General features: G+C 38.1%; 1 protein-coding gene across 11 annotated transcripts in view; it reads left to right on the plus strand.

Annotated features, from left to right (window-relative positions):
* Positions 1-19,477, plus strand: part of LOC117099702 (WD repeat-containing protein 35) — a 124,627-nt gene that overhangs the window by 61,906 nt on the left and 43,244 nt on the right. For 7 of the 11 annotated variants that reach the window (XM_033239168.1, XM_033239169.1, XM_033239178.1 and 4 more), the window contains 4 exons: positions 636-781; positions 4,397-4,522; positions 7,067-7,252; positions 13,963-14,023. In XM_033239168.1, coding sequence (XP_033095059.1) covers positions 636-781; positions 4,397-4,522; positions 7,067-7,252; positions 13,963-14,023 — 519 coding nt within the window. The remainder of the gene's footprint in view (positions 1-635; positions 782-4,396; positions 4,523-7,066; positions 7,253-13,962; positions 14,024-19,477) is intronic. The other 4 variants (XM_033239176.1, XM_033239170.1, XM_033239175.1 and 1 more) reach the window with 3 other exon arrangements.

Below are 19,477 nucleotides of genomic sequence, written 5' to 3' on the forward strand. Positions count from 1 at the left end.
ATTTTCCTACCTCAGCCTCCCAAGTAGCTGGGACTACAGGTGCATGCCACCACGTCTGACTGATGTTTTGTATTTTTAGTAGAGATGGGGTTTCACCATGTTAGCCAGGATGGTCTCGATCTCCTGACCTCGTGATCCACCTGCCTCAGCCTCCCAAAGTGCTGGAATTACAGGCGTGAACCACTGTGCCTGGCCTCAATTTCTAATTTTTAACCTTTTTTTTTTTTTTTTTTTTTGCGACAGGGTCTTGCTCTGTTGCCGAGGCTAGAGTGCAGTGGTGCATTTTTGGCTCACTGCAGCCTTGGCTTCCAGGGCTCCAGGGATCCTCCCATCTCAGCCTCCTGAAGAGCTGGGACCACAGGTGTGCACCACCACCCCTGGCTAATTTTTGTATTTTTCGTAGAGACAGAGTTTTGCCATGTTGCCCAGGCTGATCTTGAACTCCTGGACTCAAGTGATCTGCCCGCCTCAGCCTCCTAAAGTGTTGGGATTATAGGCGTGAGCCATTGTACCCAGCCCTGTTTTTTTAAAAACGTGGAAAGTTTTAAAAGTATTTAAAAGTTGTTGTTAAGAGTATAACATTCTGTAGGCTACATCTTTTCCCACAGTGACCTCATTTTTCTCTTTTTGACTAGATCCCGTTTTGATTGACACTGGCATGTACGTAGTAGGCATCCAGTGGAACCACATGGGCAGTGTGTTAGCTGTGGCGGGCTTCCAGAAGGCGGCCATGCAGGACAAAGATGTGAACATTGTGCAGTTTTACACTCCGTTTGGTGAGGTAAATGCATTCAAATTTGTTCTTCTTTCTTTCTATTTAAATGTGCAGTGAGTAAGGTAGGGGAAAAAAGAACAAAGGAAATGGTGTAATTTCTTTTAGGGATATTTCATCTTCATAATATAAATCTTTGTTGTATTTTATCATGGAATTTTATAATCTTATAGTTTTATAATTATAAAATAAAAGTTACAATTTTATACATTCAGAAAACGAGAAGTTTGACATAAGAAATCACCATGGAGCAGTTATTTTGAATTCTCTGTGATCCGAATATGTGTCTCTTTTCATAGCCAGCTTTTGAGTAGTATTTAGTGTAATATAGTTGTTTCAGATTAATTTTTCAGATTTTTAGTGTGATATTTTACATGTGTTTAGATGTTAAACATACATATCTGTCTGTCCTTCCTCTAAACTTCTAATACTTTTAATTTGTTGCAAAGTAATCAATTATTTGAAGAAAATTTAATAATTAATCTTAAGTGATGCTACATTAAAATACAAGCATTGTTTTCATAAATGTACATATGGGTATTATCCTTCTCAATAGTATTTTTAATAAATTTAATTTTAAAAGAGAATTTTCAGAAGTAGCATTGGAAAATGTCAAGTAGGAGAATTAATATATTGTGAATTTTAAATAATTTAGGAAGTGAGAGCTTATTAATAACTAAGCTTAATATGTTTTTTGAATATCTTATTTTCTAACCCAATACTATATTTTGTCCCTTTTGGATACCCTGTTGGCTTTTATAAATTCACCATAGACTACAGTGAAATGTATTTTTGGCTGCATAAAAGCCTGTACCAGTTGTTTTAATATTATTTTTGTGTATTTTAATAATTTCTTTTAGGGCAAGAAATGATGTCTTCTGATGCTTTTGAATCAGTATCTCAAAGTTACCCAGTAGAAGATACTGTAGAAAGTGGATGCTCTCTATACATTGTCAAATGACAATATTTCTGGTAGATGTAAAAGTGAAGGGAAAAAAAAAAGCATAGTTTTCAAGGTTCCTAAATAATTAAAAATCTGCATTCTAATTATTTCTATATTTATAACCTCCTTCTTAATTAATGTTCTTTATTGGTTATTTTTGTTGATTGCCGTTTACTTATTTATCATCATGTTTTATCTGCTTATTTTTGTTAGTACAGCCTTCCCCAGGTAGAAAAACATGGGTTCTAAAGTCTGTTTTTTTATCTTGCAAAATAATGTGTTAAGTGTTAAACTGAAACTGTAAGTGGGTTTTGGTCTAGCTGTAACTAAAAGTATCTAACATAGTTCCTCAGGGTATAGTAGTCAGTATTTTCTGAGTGAGTGAATATATGGGGAATTATTTGGATCTGTGTTATTGTTAAGGTAGGAAAGATAACCTGGATGGAAGTTATCTAACAATTTAAACATAACGATTTAAACTTAAGGAAACCTCAGAGAAGAATTTGCTTTTAAATTCTGAGGTCCAGGGGCTCCTGGTTTTTGCACTGTGGTCTTAGCCATGGTAGGAGATAACAGAGCATAGGGTTTGTAGTCAAGTTGATCTGGCATTGAATTCATTTTCTACAGTGTAGTTTGACATAGAGAAGTTATTTAGCCTCTGAGATACAGTTTAGTTATTTTCAGAAATAAAGGAAATATGTCATGGTGCTGTTGTAAAGATTAAAGGAGATTACAATGAGGAAATGCCTACACAGTGCCTGGCACGTAATGAAGGCTTACTAAAAGGTGGTTTTCTTTCCTTGCTACTGCCACATCCTGACGGGTTTGTAGTTAGAAGATGGCTGTATTCTCTTCCTCTTATGGATGGATCAATACCAAGAGTACTGTAGAGAGCTTGCTGGTTCCCCTTTAATTTCATACAGGTAGCAAGACAGATAGATCAGCCCTTCGTAGGTTAAAACTTTGAGCTTTTTCTTCCATTGGTTTCCTTGGCAAAATGGAGCTCAATACATTTTTCTTACTCTATTACGTGCTGCTATGACAGAATACCACAGACTGCATAGTGTATGTTAATAGAAACTTATTGGCTTACAGTTCTGGAGGAGGAGAAGTCCAGTATTGAGCTGCTGACATCTGGTGAGGGCTTTCCTGCTGCATCATTGCATGGTGGAAGGAAGAAGGGCAAAGAGAGTGCAACAGAGAGACAAGAAGGGACCTAATTCCCCTTTGTAAAATGGCAGTAGTCCCAGCCATGAGGGCCTTAGGCCCTGATCACTGCCTAAAGGTCTCATCTCTCAATACTGTCAAAATGGCAATTAATTTCAACCTGAGTTTTGGAGAGGACAGACATTCAAACTATAGTAACATTAAATTTGACCCTAGAGTATATCTACTTAGAACAAGAAATACCAGCAAAGTTCATTGAAATTTTGGGATTATATCATTCTGTCAAATGAAAGGTATAGATTAAAAATGTTTGGTTGTTTTATAGCCACATTAAAAAAGTGTTTGTATTCATTTATTCACTCGTTAATTTGGTCATAAGAAGTACTATTAGTATATGAAAAAATTAATTTGAATGTATATTTATTGGAGATATATATTGACTATCAGTTTATCAAATAATCTATTAATGGAAAGGGAAATAAATGTGAATATGATGCAGTTAGTACTCTTGAGGAGCTCATTCTCTAATTCTCTGGAACCATAGAGTTGGAGAAGGCGGCAGGACTCGTTGAGGAAGCAGTATTTGAGCTGTATCTTGATGGATGAATAGGCGTGCTCCAGGAGGACAAGGACCAGTAAGGACAGGGGAGCTGTGAGGAAAAGAGAGGGGGATTTCAGGCAGAAGGGATATTGTATAGGCCAAAGGTGTGGAGGCAGAGTAGTTCCTTCATGAGCAGGCACACAGCAGTTATGGCTAAATAGTGGGATATTAAGCCACATACTATGGTTTTGGATAAGATGGGAAACAGGCATTGTATGCCATGCTAAAGAATGTGATGGTGGAGAGTTACTGATTTTTAAAAGTTATTAAACCTTTTAAAAAGCAGGGTAAGTTATGATTAGATCTGTGTTCCAGAAAGATAGTTGTGACAGCACAGTAGAGATTGAATTGGGAGGGCAGAGGGGGAGAATAAGGAAACAGATGAAAGGTAAGACTTAAAGTTAGGAAGCTATTACCACAATTCAATCCATTAAAAAGGTAATTACAGAGAGTGGAAAGGAGTAAAAGCAATAGGATTTGGTGACTAGTTGGGTATGAGGAGATGAAAGAGAAAGACAAGTCTTTATGATTGAATTTGCTAATATAATATTTCATTGATTCTAAGAAATGTAATTTTTTATAACTCTAAAATGAGGAGGCATCTTATAATCAAAGTTGCTATATTTTAATTAGCAATGTGTTTTTTCCTTTCCTTAGTTGTACATAAAAATGCATGTTTCAGTCTATGGCATTTTAGATTTGATGAAATTTGCTATTGAATTCTTCGGATATAGTTTGTAAGTTTTTCTTATATGCATGTTTTTCATTATAAAAATTGAAGAAACATGATTTTAAAGTGAGTAGTAACTTTTCACAAAATAATGTTCATACCACTTTTGACCTTTATGAAGTGATTGGTGGTAATTTGTATTTAATTGTTATACTTTAGGTTAAAGATAACTTTCTTTTTCAGCATCTGGGTACTTTGAAAGTTCCTGGGAAGGAAATATCTGCACTATCTTGGGAAGGAGGTGGACTGAAAATTGCACTAGCTGTTGATTCCTTTATATATTTTGCAAACATTCGACCTAATTATAAGGTAAATATTAAGAGCAGTTGTAAAATAAACAGTGTTTCTTACCAAATAATTTTGTTATCGCTCAAAGTGTATTCAAAGCTGTCTTATTTTAGGAGCTAGCAGAAAGGAAGCCTTTTTGTGTAAAGACCTTAGACCTAGTAAACTTTTCTAGAATACTATATATAGTTAGTAAAATTACTCCATGACTCAATGTCTTAGCCAGAAACAGATGGTACATTCAGAGGAGTAATTGAAGAGAGACTGATGAAACACTTATTACAGAGATATGGGCAGGGCTAAGGGGAACAGCAAGGGATGATAAAAAGTAGCACCCAAAGATTAGCATCAGTGAGAAGCCATCACCAGCCCTGGGCCTGAACGGGCAAGACAAAGGAGTCAGGCTCCTGGAACCCACAAGAGATGTGGCTGTGCAAGAGGGGCTGCTCTGCAGGAGCCCAGACCTTGCCAACCGGCCAGGCAGAGAGGGATTTGGGGAATAAATATTCCAACTCACCTCTCCACTTGCTGGTGCTTTCTATTGGTGAAACCCAACTGGGAACCAGATGGCCAGGTAGCCCAGATGATGGAGTTCATAGAAACTAGGCTCCAAGGCTCACAGCAGGGTAGAGAAGGGCAGAGAATGGATTAGAAGGAGAAAATGAGAATAAGCAACGTAATATATAATCAGTATTTTATCTTGAATGTAACATTTGATCCAGAAGCAAGCTCTCAAATATGAGATTGATCTGGTAAACTATTTGTTATAAAAATCTTCTATATTTAATTTTTGAAAGGTGAAGGACCTTAGAGAAATGGCTGATTCTAGGACCAGGGCAGGGAAAATACAAGGTAAGCCTGAAACAGTTTATAGTCCCAGCAAGTAAGGAAGTGCTCACACAACAAAAGGATGGGGAAATGTCAAAAGAACATGAAAGAGCCTCCCAATGGCCAAAGCTGGAGCACTTTGAAGAATCAAATAAATGATATATTATTTTATTGTGACCCAAAGTATAAATGCCCAAGAGTTGATGCTGATATAGATGGATTATTTGAATAAATAAATAAATGGGAAAGAAGAAACAAATCTTCCTTACAGAATTATTCCAGTTTACTTAGATATTGCCTTCTCCAGGAGGTGGAACATAGTCCCCTGTTCCCCTGGCTTGAGTGTGGCTACACTTAGTTTCCAAAGAGTAGGGTATGGAGAGGGGAAAAAAATAAAGTAGCTTTATATTGGTGAAACTTGGCAGTCAAACCTTGGCCAAGTGATAAAGGTTAACATCATTAGGAATGCCATGTGGATATCACATACCCCCTGATATGGCATGATAAAGAAGTGCACTTCAATTCTGTGCTGGTCTTCCTAAAAACCTGAAGTCCAATCTAAGCATGAGAAAAACATCAGACAAACCCAAATTGAGGGACAATCTACAAAATACTTGACCAGTACTCCTCAAAACTGTTAAGGTCATTAAAAACAAGGAAAGACTGAGAAATTGTCACACCCCAGAGGAGCCTAAGGTGACATGACTAAATCTAAGTATCCCAAATGGGATTCTGGAATAGTAAAAGGACATTCAGGAAAAGCTAATGAAATCTAAATAAAGTATGATATTTACTTAATAGTAATATAGTTAATAGTGATGTTGATTTCCTAGTTGTGACAAATATACCACGGTAATGTAAAATGTTAACAATAAGGGAAATGGATGAGGGGTATATGATAACTCTGTGCTATCTTTGCAACTTTTCTGTTCATCTAAAACTATTTTAAAGTAAAAAATTTATTTTAGAAAGTAATCAGGATACAAAAAGCTAAACATGGTTTAGCTTAGTTTGAATGGTAGACACAATTATGGTAATATCAACATTTTAAAAATATTTTTAATATATATATTTTCATTTTTTAATTCAAAATTAAATATAAACATGTTGGGAGGATTAGAAGGGAAAGCTGTAAGTGTGTAAGTTCCATAATCAATAGATAATGTGATTCAGAAATAAATACCAGAATAGTTGCAATTAAAGAAGTTGTACACGGCCATTCCAGACAGGAAATTTGGCAGGGGGTTCTGCATTTGTTTTTGTTTTAAATAAGCCAGGTAGGATTATGACCATATATTATGTGAATATATTACTCTGATAAAAGCAAATATAAAAAATATGGATGGGGTAAAAAGGCAAAGTGACTATTTTTGAATTTTGACTTGGAGATCCAGAATTGAAACTTTGACAGGGATCATGCTACCTGTTGTCCCCTCTCCAGCAGCTATTATTGATTACTGAAAATTTTTTACCATTGAAGCTTAAATCTTACCAATTAAAATAAGGAAAGTTAGACAAACTGAATTTATATTTGCAGTACATTCTTTGTTTTATAAATCTCTATTATTTTTATAAAAGGTTGAATCTGTCTTCTCTTTCTGAAGAATATATTTTGTCAGCAGTGATAAATATCTGCAATATTTCGAGAGTAAAAATAAAATAATACGATTTTGCTTCCTAATGCTAAATAGTTCTTCTGCCTTTCAAACTCCTTCCCTTTCCTCCTTCCTTTCTTCCTAGTGGGGTTATTGCTCAAATACTGTGGTTTATGCATATACCAGACCTGATCGTCCAGAGCACTGTGTTGTCTTCTGGGATATAAAACACAATGAAAAACATGTTAAATATGTGAAGGGTCTCATTTCTATTACTACCTGTGGCGATTTCTGCATTTTGGCTACAAAAGCTGATGAAAATCATCCTCAGGTAGGTGTTTCTTGATTTCTTAAGACATAGATGGGCTAACTGCTTGGCAGAATTGGGTTATAGTTTTCTACCTTCTCAAGCATGGCCTCTACACTGGCAAGTACATCAAAACATTGGATCTGTTGGCCCTATTGGTCTAGATCAATTTTGGAAAACTCTGTGACTCCATTGATGCCGTGTCCCTGATTTTTTTTTCTTCAAGCAGCTAATCACACGGCAGTTCATACTGACTGGTTCAATACTGAAGCTTTTTGTTTCTGAAATATATTTAAAATACCACAATCCTTTTTCAAGTTAAAATTTCATGAGCAAAAATGAACATCCAGATGTCTACTATGCATAAATGCTGAAGAAATTATGCAGCAATGAACACTTATGACAGTTTGGGTAGCTTTTGACATTGAGAAATCTACTTTTATTTGGAGTTATAGTGCTGTAAAAATTAATATATCATAGCATAACATAAATAATATAAATATGTCTTAAAAAAGTATACTAACAACTTAAATATTTGCAGAAGTATGTAAATATTTCTGAAAAGGACTACTGATGTCTTTAGCTGTGTTATGAATTATTTTATCCCGTTAAAAAGTAAAGAGTTTTTTCTTAAAGGTGACTCTTTGAACAGCCATGTTTGGTGGTGTTCTCTCCTGAAACTTGCTAAATGACAGTAAAGATGTTTTTTAAAAAGTCATAAGCCCATAGGGACCAGAAATGGAAAGGAAATGGCAACAACATTTTGTAGGTTAGAGTAGGTGGATTAGCGGTAATTACCTTAGCAGACCTAAGAAAGCTGAATCATAGCCATTCGGGGAGAAAACAGAGGCAACTGGCTTACATCACGGGATTCCAAAGAGGCACAGGACTTGGGGGTACCTGGTAGGAGAAAGAAACAAGCAAAAAAGCAATTTGGAAGTACCAGAGATTATGCAGAAAAGAGAAAACTTTTTAAAAAAACATAAGAAGAAGGTGATCCCACTCCCCTATACTGAGTCCATAGGCAGCTGCCCTTCTGCCACCTACAACGACGGGTTTACTCTCCAGAGAGGATCAGAGAGTCTCTGTGCTGAAGAGCATCAAGCAGAGCTGAGGGTGGGGGAACTCTGCTGAAAACAGGACAATTACATTAAAAGCTTCCTATTCAACATGACCCCAGTCTTCTTTTCCTACTTGGTTCCCAGAACACTGGCAGCCAAGCATTGAGCTTTGAGGTGGGAAGTCTTCTCAGGAGAATTCGGCCTGTTCAAGAGAAAAGCCTTCTAAAGATACTGAGATCGGGAGTCCCCAAGGAAGTAGCCCTGCCCGTCACTTTACAGTAAAGACACCAGTCAGTGAGGCTCACTTATGGACAACTCTGTTCCAAACAGCGTTTCAATGTCTGACTCTTAAATATAAGCAGTTAGACAAAGATTACCAGACATTTGAGAAAGGCAGCTAAACACAAGTAGAAATGAACTTGGAAGAAGCAGAGACTATGCAGGAAGGACACATCTGAAAAACATTATTTCGGGGCTGGGCGTGATGGCTCACGCCTGTAATCCCAGCACTTTCAGAGATCAAGGCAGGCGGATTACCTGAGGTCGGGAGTTCGAGATCAGCCTGGCTAACATGGTGAAACCCCGTCTCTACTAAATATACAAAATTAGTTGGGCATGGTGGCGCACGCCTGTAATCCCAGCTACTTGGGAGGCTGAGGCAGGAGAATTGCTTGAATCCGGGAGGTGGAGGTTGCAGTGAGCCAGGATCGCGCCATTGCACTCCAACCTGGGCGAAATTGAGACTCTATCTCAAAAAAAAAAAAAAATTATTTCGAAAGAACCATCAATATTACCCTCAGAGAGTTAAGAGATATTACATCCATCAAATAAGAAAAGGATACCAGAGGGCCGGGCGCGGTGGCTCAAGCCTGTAATCCCAGCACTTTGGGAGGCCGAGACGGGCGGATCACGAGGTCAGGAGATCGAGACCATCCTGGCTAACACGGTGAAACCCCGTCTCTACTAAAAAATACAAAAAAAACTAGCCGGGCGAGGTGGTGGGCGCCTGTAGTCCCAGCTACTCGGGAGGCTGAGGCAGGAGAATGGCGGGAACCCGGGAGGCGGAGCTTGCAGTGAGCTGAGATCTGGCCACTGCACTCCAGTCCGGGCGACAGAGCGAGACTCCGCCTCAAAAAAAAAAAAAAAAAAAAAAAAAAAAAAAAGAAAAGGATACCAGAAAAGAGGAAGTTTTTGGAAACTAAAAATATGATGACCATAATGAAAACTTTGGCTGGAGGATTAGAAGGTAAAATGAAGGAAAACACCTGTAAAGTAAAGCAAAAGGACAAGGAAATGGAAAATAGGAGTGAAAGGATAAAATTAGAGGACCAGTCCCGGAAGCTTAGCATTTCAACAATATTTCTAAAAAGAGTGAACAGGCCACTTTGGGAGGCCAAGGTGGGCGGATTGCCTGAGCTCAGGAGTTCAAGACCGGCCTGGGCAACATGGTGAAACCCTATCTCTACTAAAATAGAAAAAATTAGTGGCCGGGTGCGGTGGCTCAAGCCTGTAATCCCAGCACTTTGGGAGGCGGAGACGGGTGGATCACGAGGTCAGGAGATCGAGACCATCCTGGCTAACCCAGTGAAACCCCGTCTCTACTAAAAAATACAAAAAACTAGCCGGGCGAGGTGGCGGGCGCCTGTAGTCCCAGCTACTCGGGAGGCTGAGGCAGGAGAATGGCGTGAACCCAGGAGGCGGAGCTTGCAGTGAGCTGAGATCCGGCCACTGCACTCCAGCCTGGGCGACAGAGCGAGACTCCGTCTCAAAAAAAAAAAAAAGAAAAAATTAGCCAGACGTGGCAGCGTACGCCTGTAGTCCCAGCTACTCAGGAGGTTGAGGCAGGAGAACTGCTTGAACCAGGAGGCGGAGGTTGCAGTGGGCTGAAATCACACCACTGCACTCCAGCCTGGGCGACAGAGTGAGACTCTGTCTCAAAAATAAATAAATAAATAAATGAAAATAATAAAAAAGAGTGAACAGGCAAAATATACAAAATATAGGGGAGGAAGTATGAAAAATAATTCAAGAAAATTATCCTTGATGTTCTGGATTGGAAGTGCCTAGCTCAGTGAATAAAAACATTTCCACATCGAGACACATCATTGTGGAATTTCAGAACATTGGGGAGAAAACAACAATCTTACAAGCTTTCAGAGAGGAAACACAGATTTCATAACGTCAGGGATCATAAGTGACATTCTACTTGTCAACAGCAATGCTTTGGAGAATTGCCTTAAAATTTGGAGGCAAAGTGATTTTCCATCTACAATTCCATAGCTGAAGTCAACTACTATTAAATATGAGGGTAGCCCAGCACTTTGGGAGGCCAATGTGGGCAGGTCACCTGAAGTTAGGAGTTTGGGACCAGCCTGGCCAATTCGGCAAAACCATATCTCTACTAAATATCAAAAATTAGCCAGGTGTGGTGGCGGGTGCATGTAATCCCAGCTACATGGGAGGCTGAGGCAGGAGAATCGCTTGAACCCTGGAGGCAGAGGTTGCAGGGAGCCGAGATGTGCTACTCCACTCCAGCCTGGGCAACAGAGTGATACTTTGTCTCAAAGTATAAGTAAATAAATAAATGGGTGGAATACAGACATTTTTAGATGTGTAACTCACTAAAAATTTCCCTTCCAAGCTTCCCTATCTTAGGAAGTTACTTTAGGAAATAGTCTAACAAAATGAGGAATAAACCAAGAAAGCAGAAGAAATAGTAGGGTGGACACCAGTGAGGAAGAGTGTACCATTTGACCGTGGTGCAGCATGTCCAGTGAGTCAGATGAGAGAAGGTCAGAAGGCTCCAAGAGAAATTCAGGGGGATGACATTAATAGTCTACCTGATATATTTGAGCCCTTGCAGCAAGATATACATAATTCAGGGATTATTGGGGATTTCTGTTAGTAATAAGCCTATAGAAGACTAATCAAAGAGAAAAAATACAATTATCAACTACAGAGAAAGAATATGCTTGAAAAGAAAATAAATCATGATATACTTGACGACTGAGTTGTGAATAGCATTTACATAGTCAAAATGATGTAATCACCCTTTTTAAACTTAAAACACCTTTTAACTGAAGTATAATAAACATACTCAACCCTAAATTTTGATCTGACAAAATGGCATTAAAAATAGAGAGAGGGATGGAAATGTGCCCCTGTGTGGAAGGGGTGGGGTGGAAAAGGGAATGAAAGGAAGCTAAAGACTTGTCATTTGTAGTGGCGAGGCAAGAGCTAATGGACTAAATTGAAATAAAACAAGTAGCAGTGTAAACACGTTACTTAGATTTGTGGAGGTAATAGCAAAAGGATCGGTAAAGGGAGCAGGAAATGTGAACTTAGGGGGAGCTGCCATTTTTTAGTAAGAAGCCTTGTGGATCTATTTGATTTTTGAAACTACTAGCATGTATAACTGATAAAAATGAAAGATGTATTTTAAAAATACAATTTGTGGTATTTCGTGGCAGTAAATAAGCTTATTTTAAGTAGTGGAAGAGTAAATTATGATTTTTTTAAATATAATTTTTATTATTTGGTTTATATTTATGAAATTAATTCAGTGAGTTCTTTTTAGTTTTTAAAAAATGTATGGGTAATAGTAGATGTATATTATCTATGGGGTACCTGAGATGTTTTGAGTAATTAAACAAATTTTAATCAAATGCTGAAAAAAGAAAGTCTGTATTAATAGTGCAGAAAGAACTGGTTTATTTGAAATTGTTGTTCTAGTCAGGAAAAACATCTAAGTAGAATAATATTCTTAGTACAAGATACAGAAACGGAGACTAATAGTAAGAAAAATGAAATGATCACTTTAAAACAATGTGATGTAAAATGTGCATTATGCTTGATTATTTTCCTAATATTGGTCATTGATGATTATTTGTATATAAGCCATTTTCATTAGGTTGAATCATGTCTTTTTTGAGTTAACTGAATTTTTCTGAATTTCTCATGTCATTTATATATTGCTTCAAAGGAGGAGAACGAGATGGAGACATTTGGTGCAACGGTAACAAATGAAATTAGCTCTTATATAACTGATCATAGGATAAAAATGAGTTTTGAGGTTATAGCTGATCAGAAACTTTAGAAATATGAGGGAACTTCAGAAAGTTCATGGAAAAATGGAATTAACAGATAAAAATAAAAATAGAAACTTTATTTTTCAACATAAGCTCCATCAAGGTCAAGACATTTTTGTAAGCAATAATACCAGATTTAGTCCATCCCAAAAGAACTGAGGGTCCTAGGAATTTAACCATGTCAATGCAATCTTTTTTACATTATTAACTAAAGATAAATGAGTACCCTTAAAGGATTTTTTAAGATTAGGAAACAAAAGGAAGCCTGAAGCCAAATCAGTACTGTAAAGTGGATACCTAATGATTTCCCGCTGAAACTCTTGCAAAATTGCCCTTTTTTGATGAATAGAATGAGCAGGAGCATTGTCATGCTGGGGAGAGACTCTGGTGAAGTTTTCCCAGGCATTTTTCTGCTAAAGCTTTGGCTAACTTTCTCAAGACATTCTCATAATAAGTGGACATTATTGTCCTTTGGTCCTTCAGAAAGTCAACAAGCAAAATGCCTTGAGCATCCCCGAAAACTGTTGCCATGACCTTTGCTCTTGGCAGTCTGCTTTTGCTTTGACTGGACCATTTCCACCACTTGGTAACCATTGTTTTGATTGTGCCTTGCATTCAGATTCATACAGGTAAAGCCATGTTTCATCTCCTGTTGCAATTTTTGAAGAAATGCCTCAGGTTCTTGATACCACCTGTTTGAAATTTCTGTTGACTGCTCTGCTCCTGTGTGCAGCTGATCTGGGTGCAACCAATTTGGCACCCATTGAGTGGGAAGTTGGCTTAACTTAAATTTTTCAGTCAGAATTGTGTGAGCTGAACCAATTGAGATGTCTGTGGTGTTGACTATTGTTTCTGCTGTTAATTGTTAGTCCTCTTCAATTAGGGCAGAAACAAGATGAGATTAATTTTTTCCTTGCAAATTGACATGGATGGTCTGCTGTTGCAGGTTTCATCTTTAGTTTGTGTTGTCCCTTTTGAAAATGAGTTGTCCATTTGTAAACTGCTGATTTCTTTGGGGCATTGTCCCCATAAACTTTTCATAAAGGATTGATGATCTCGCCATTCTTCCACCCAAGCTGCACCATAAATTTGATGTTTTTTCTTGCTTCAATTTTAGCAGAATTAATGTTGCTTTGACAGGGCTTTTTTTCAAACTGCTACCATCTCCTTCTTAGTGCTTCAAACTAGATCCTGTTCAGACATATTTTAACAAGTTAGTACACGTTTATTTTGATGCAAACAATTTTTAAATCCATGCATATTTTTTTCATAATACACATTTTCCATAAACTTTTTGAAGACCGCTTGTATAAATGTTGAAAAATAGCCAGAGTACTTGTGTTTTTTCTGTCTTCTTGAAAACCAGTTACCCCATTACATTGAGAAAGCAGCCCTGGTTTAGTATTAATTGATCTTTAATGCTGTAAATCATTTTTCTTTTTGGCTGCTATTTTTTGTACCTAACAGTTTCACCAGTTATTTCCCAGTTAGCAATATTTGAAAAAGAGATAAGCATGATGTATATTAAGCACATTTCCTTTATTATTCATAAGCAGGAGATCTGATACTTTTTATTTGTTCACAGTTTGTACTAGTTCTTTGTAATTCTATTGGTACTCCCTTGGATCCCAAATACATTGATATTGGTAAGTAAATGTTAATATTTATTTCTTTTCCAATCAGATTTTATTTGTAACACGAATTTAAAAACCTAACACTGGTATTATTAATTAGAATGGTGTTTTCTAAAACGAGAAAGACCATACTTCCTACACTGTCAGATCCAGTACCAGTTTATATCTGTTACTGTGATAGAAATTCTTAATACCCTATTTTGCTCTCAAAAGCATCCTGGTTAAGACAGTAAATTATAAAGTTACTCTATCTAAAATCCACTATAATTTCACAACTGCTATGGTACCATCATTCGCTTTAAATGGGAAATATAATTGTGTAGGAATTGGTATGCAGTGTAATGATTAGTATGTAATAATTAGGATTATAGAAAGAATTTTGCTGGCTGGGCGCGGTGGCTCAAGCCTGTAATCCCAGCACTTTGGGAGGCCGAGACGGGTGGATCACGAGGTCAGGAGATCGAGACCATGCTGGCTAACACGGTGAAACCCCATCTCTACTAAAAAATACCAAAAACTAGCCGGGCGAGGTGGCGGGCGCCTGTAGTCCCAGCTACTCGGGAGGCTGAGGCAGGAGAATGGCGTGAACCCGGGAGGCGGAGCTTGCAGTGAGCTGAGATCCGGCCACTGCACTCCAGCCGGGGTGACAGAGCGAGACTCCGTCTCAAAAAAAAAAAGAATTTTGCTATTAAACCACTTTTATTATTAATAAACTGCTTGTAAATACCTCTCTTCCATAAAAACACTTTAGCTGCTTGTAAAAGTGAGTTTGCCCTTTCCAGATTTTTCTAATGAAATGAGTCTATTAATAGGGACAGTTTAAAAATTCCTGACTTTTTGTTTTCTTTTTTTTTTTTTTTTTTTGAGGCGGAGTCTCGCTCTGTCACGGCCCAGGCTGGAGCGCAGTGGCCGGATCTCAGTTCACTGCAAGCTCCGCCTCCCAGGTTTACGCCATTCTCCTGCCTCAGCCTCCCGAGCAGCTGGGACTACAGGCGCCCGCCACCTTGCCCGGCTAGTTTTTTGTATTTTTTTTAGTAGAGACGGGGTTTCACCGTGTTAGCCAGGATGCTCTCGATCTCTTGACCTCGTGATCCACCCGTCTCGGCCTCCCAAAGTGCTGGGATTACAGGTTTGAGCCACCGCGCCCGGCCGACTTTTTGTTTTCAAAGGACATTTGTTACTTTAGATTTACTATTCCCTCTACCCAATAACTATGAAAGTAACCCATTAAAAATTCCAAATCTTATTCTAAGTAGATTATTAAAAATCGTTAACAAGTATTTTGTTGCCATTTCACTGTAACTTCCAAAAGTAATGATTTTCTTTTAATGTGTATGGTAGTATATTGGATACAGTATTGCAAAAATTATTAAATCTAAGAAACTAAAAACCCATTGCATTATTCCTGAGAACCTGAGAACTAGTCATTTTTTTTCAGATTGGACATTTAGCCTAAGCAATTAAATATTAATGCCTGTTGCCTTTTGAGTGTTTGCATTTTGCTAAGCTCTTTGGGTGATAAAAGCAAATATGAGAAATAATGACCTCAAAGACTTTATAGGGTCTTGATAACCTACTCACTTAGATATATTGACACATTTCAACTTCATGTCTTACATTCATTGCTACATAGACATGTTTATATGTTTTATATATGTATATGTTTATATACACACATATATATACACATTAATGTTCCTTGTTAAGCTTAGCTTAAAATTATTACAGACTCTCTTCACATAAATATCTCTTGTTTACTAGAAACATAACAGTCTTTAAGAGGTAAATTTTGTCAGTCTTCAGATTATATGCTTTTTCTTTTTTTTTTTTTTTTGAGACGGAGTCTCGCTCTGTCGCCCAGGCTGGAGTGCAGTGGCCGGATCTCAGCTCACTGCAAGCTCCGCCTCCCGGGTTTACGCCATTCTCCCGCCTCAGCCTCCCGAGTAGCTGGGACTACAGGCGCCCACCACCTCGCCCGGCTAGTTTTTTGTAATTTTTTGTAGAGACGGGGTTTCACCGTGTTAGCCAGGATGGTCTCGATCTCCTGACCTCGTGATCCGCCCGTCTCGGCCTCCCAAAGTGCTGGGATTACAGGCTTGAGCCACCGCGCCCGGCCTATATGCTTTTTCTTTTAATATCTAAAGTTTTAACATAGAATCGTAATGGTGATAGGGTTCATCTCAAAGTAATTTTTATCACAGGTAGACTGTTTTTTAAAATAAAGCTAAATGTAAATCCTTCTTCATAAAATGGCAAATACTTGAGGGCATGATTATTTGTATTTTTGAGTCTCAAAACTTTTTTTTTTTGTAGTCTCGCTAGCTGAGATTTTAACAAACAGTTCTTTAATTGGCCTGCAGCGAACACAGCCAAAGACTCAACATTTTTGTTTCATACATATCCTGTAAAATTCCTTTTTAAAGTTTCTATGCCAAATGTTTATGAGGACTGGAGGCTAAAACAAAAAAAGTGTATGAGTGATACTCTTCTAGAATTTAGAATTTATTATTTTTCTTTTGCCATCTACTCTTCCTCTTTACAATTTTTGTAGAAACTTTATAGAAGTGTAGTTTGTGGGACTCTGTTATACTCTACATATGAGAGTTAGGTATCCTTTTTTGGTGCTCTTTTCTTTTTTTTTTTTTTTTTTTTTTTTGAGACAGAGTCTCGCTCTGCCGCCCAGGCTGGAGTGCAGTGGCCGGATCTCAGCTCACTGCAAGCTCCGCCTCCTGGGTTTACGCCATTCTCCTGCCTCAGCCTCCCGAGTAGCTGGGACTACAGGCGCCTGCCACCTCGCCCGGCTAGTTTTTTGTATTTTTTTTAGTAGAGACGGGGTTTCACCATGTTAGCCAGCATGGTCTCGATCTCCTGACCTCGTGATCCGCCCGTCTCGGCCTCCCAATGTGCTGGGATTACAGGCTTGAGCCACCGCGCCCGGCCTGTGCTCTTTTCTTGAGCACTCATAATACCTTTGGTGTGCTTCCATCCAAAATACCTCTTAACCTGCACTGTGCTTATTAATTTTCTTGTCTCTCTTCCCCACTAGACTTTGAACTTTTTAAAGATCTATGTGTAGGCCGGGCGCGGTGGCTCAAGCCTGTAATCCCAGCACTTTGGGAGGCCGAGACGGGCGGATCACGAGGTCAGGAGATCGAGACCATCCTGGCTAACACGGTGAAACCCCGTCTCTACTAAAAATACAAAAAATTAGCCGGGCCAGGTGGCGGGCGCCTGTGGTCCCAGCTGCTCAGGAGGCTGAGGCAGGAGAATGGCGTGAACCCGGGAGGCGGAGCTTGCAGTGAGCTGAGATCTGGCCACTGCACTCCAGCCTGGGCGACACAGCAAGACTCCGTCTCAAAAAAAAAAAAAAAAAAAGATCTATGTGTAATTAACTTCTGTATCCCCATGACCTAACACTGCCTTGGACGATAATAAATGTTTATTGAATGCATGGAAATTTTTTATCATGTAAATAAAAAATGATGATTCATTTATTTAGCAAACTATCAATGAGTATATACTGTTTCAGGTACTACTGGTCACTGGTAATAATAAGAAATTAATTATGACATTTCCTGTGGGATTTCTGAACAAATAATTAAAATCTAGTTAATTCATTGAACAGTGATTTACCGCTTCCCTACTGCATGCTAGGTATTGCCCTAGGTGCCAGCCAAATGGTTATTGGTGCATAAGGATGTCAGAGACATCTTTCTACTTAGAGAAGGTTTCATTTGAGCTGAAATTTGAAAAAGAAGTATTTCTTTAGGTGACGTTTCAGGGAAAGAAAACTGCATTTGCAGAGGAATGAAGGCATGGAAAGTGGCCATCGAGTACCCGTTTGCCTATGCTGCAGCCGTTTTAGTGGGAGCACATGGTCAACTTTCTAGTGATGGTATCTAACATGTGCACTAGGTTTTCCATATATTTCAGAGAAAGTTAATTTGATGAAAACATTTCAGTGAAATTTCAATTTACCGGCACTTAAAAGGGCTGAGAAATGAATAAATGGGAAAGTGGGTGAACATTACAGATGTCGGCATTTATTTCAGGCCTTAGCATTAAAATATTACAAGCAGATTTTATATATATGTGAATTCCAAGATTGTTTTAAATTATTTTACATTCTTGCTTGGCTAGTAATGACTGCCTATTAGCATTACAAAGTTCAGTTAATGAAAGCATAATTATTTTCTTAAAAACTTTTTTTCCAAGCTGGGCACAGTGGCTCACTCCTATAATCCCAGCACTTTGGGAGGCTGAGACGGGTAGATCACCTGAGGTCAGGAGTTCGAGACCAGCCTGGCCAACATGGCAAAACCCCATCTCTACTAAAAATACAAAAATTAGCCGGGTATGGTGGCATTCACCTGTAATCCCAGCTACTTGGGAGGCTGAGGCAGGAGACTCTCTTGAACCCAGGAGGCAGAGGTTGCACTGAGACAAGATCGTGCCAGTGCACTCCAGCCTGGATGATACAGCAAGAACCCGCCTCAAAAAAAAAAAAAAATCCAATAACCTTTCTAGATATTTCAAATTTTTTTCTTTTCAGATATTGAACAGTCAAAAAGGACATGGAGGGCTTCCATCTAGGCTGTGTTCTTGTCCTAAAACAGTGTATCTGTTACAATTTTGTTTTGCTTTTCATAGATGCTTAGTCTAGGTGGGATGAATCTTAATAAAGATCTAGCAAAATATATATAGACAGGATTATCTACCCATATGAATTTGCTGAAATCACCACCTTACTGATTCAAAAGAACATATTTTTCAGATATATTTGTATTTTTTGTAGTAACTGAGAATTTATATATGGTTTTATTATAAAATTCTATGTAGGTGACAAAAATGGAAAGAATAATAGCAACCATGTCTAACTAATACTTCTTAATCCTTAGTGAGGGTCAGTCTGCTCTAGTAGTTAAGAGCAGTTTCTGGAGCCAGATTGACCAGGTTTGTGTCCAGCTCTACTACTTTCTAGCTGTGTGATATGGGCAAATTCACATTCCTCAGTTTCTTTATCTGCTAAATGAGGATAATAATGCTTACCTTATAGGGAAGTTGTGAGTTAATATATGTTATATATTTAGAACACTACCTGTCATATATTTTTAAACATTCAATAAATACTGTCTTTTAAAAGTATTACTAAGCATTTACTCTATGCCAGGCTCTGTGCTATGCTATGTTTATATGATATTTATATTGTTATCTCTCTTAAATTTTAAAACAGCTCTATAGGGTTGGCATTATTATTATCTGCAACTTACAGTAGGTAAACTGAAGTTCAGAGAGAACAAATAATTTATTCAAGACCACAGAATTAGCAAGTGCCTGTCATTTGAATCCAAGAAGTCTGACTCTTACCTTGAACCACTAACATTGTAATTTTGAAGTAATCAGGCTAATGATAAACCCTTGTGAGTATTTAGGTTCTATCAAAAAGAAAGGAACATGAGTATAATT

The sequence above is a fragment of the Trachypithecus francoisi genome, unplaced genomic scaffold, assembly GCF_009764315.1.
Source record: "Trachypithecus francoisi isolate TF-2019V2 unplaced genomic scaffold, Tfra_2.0 Lachesis_group17, whole genome shotgun sequence".
In the NCBI taxonomy this organism is placed as follows: domain Eukaryota; kingdom Metazoa; phylum Chordata; class Mammalia; order Primates; family Cercopithecidae; genus Trachypithecus; species Trachypithecus francoisi.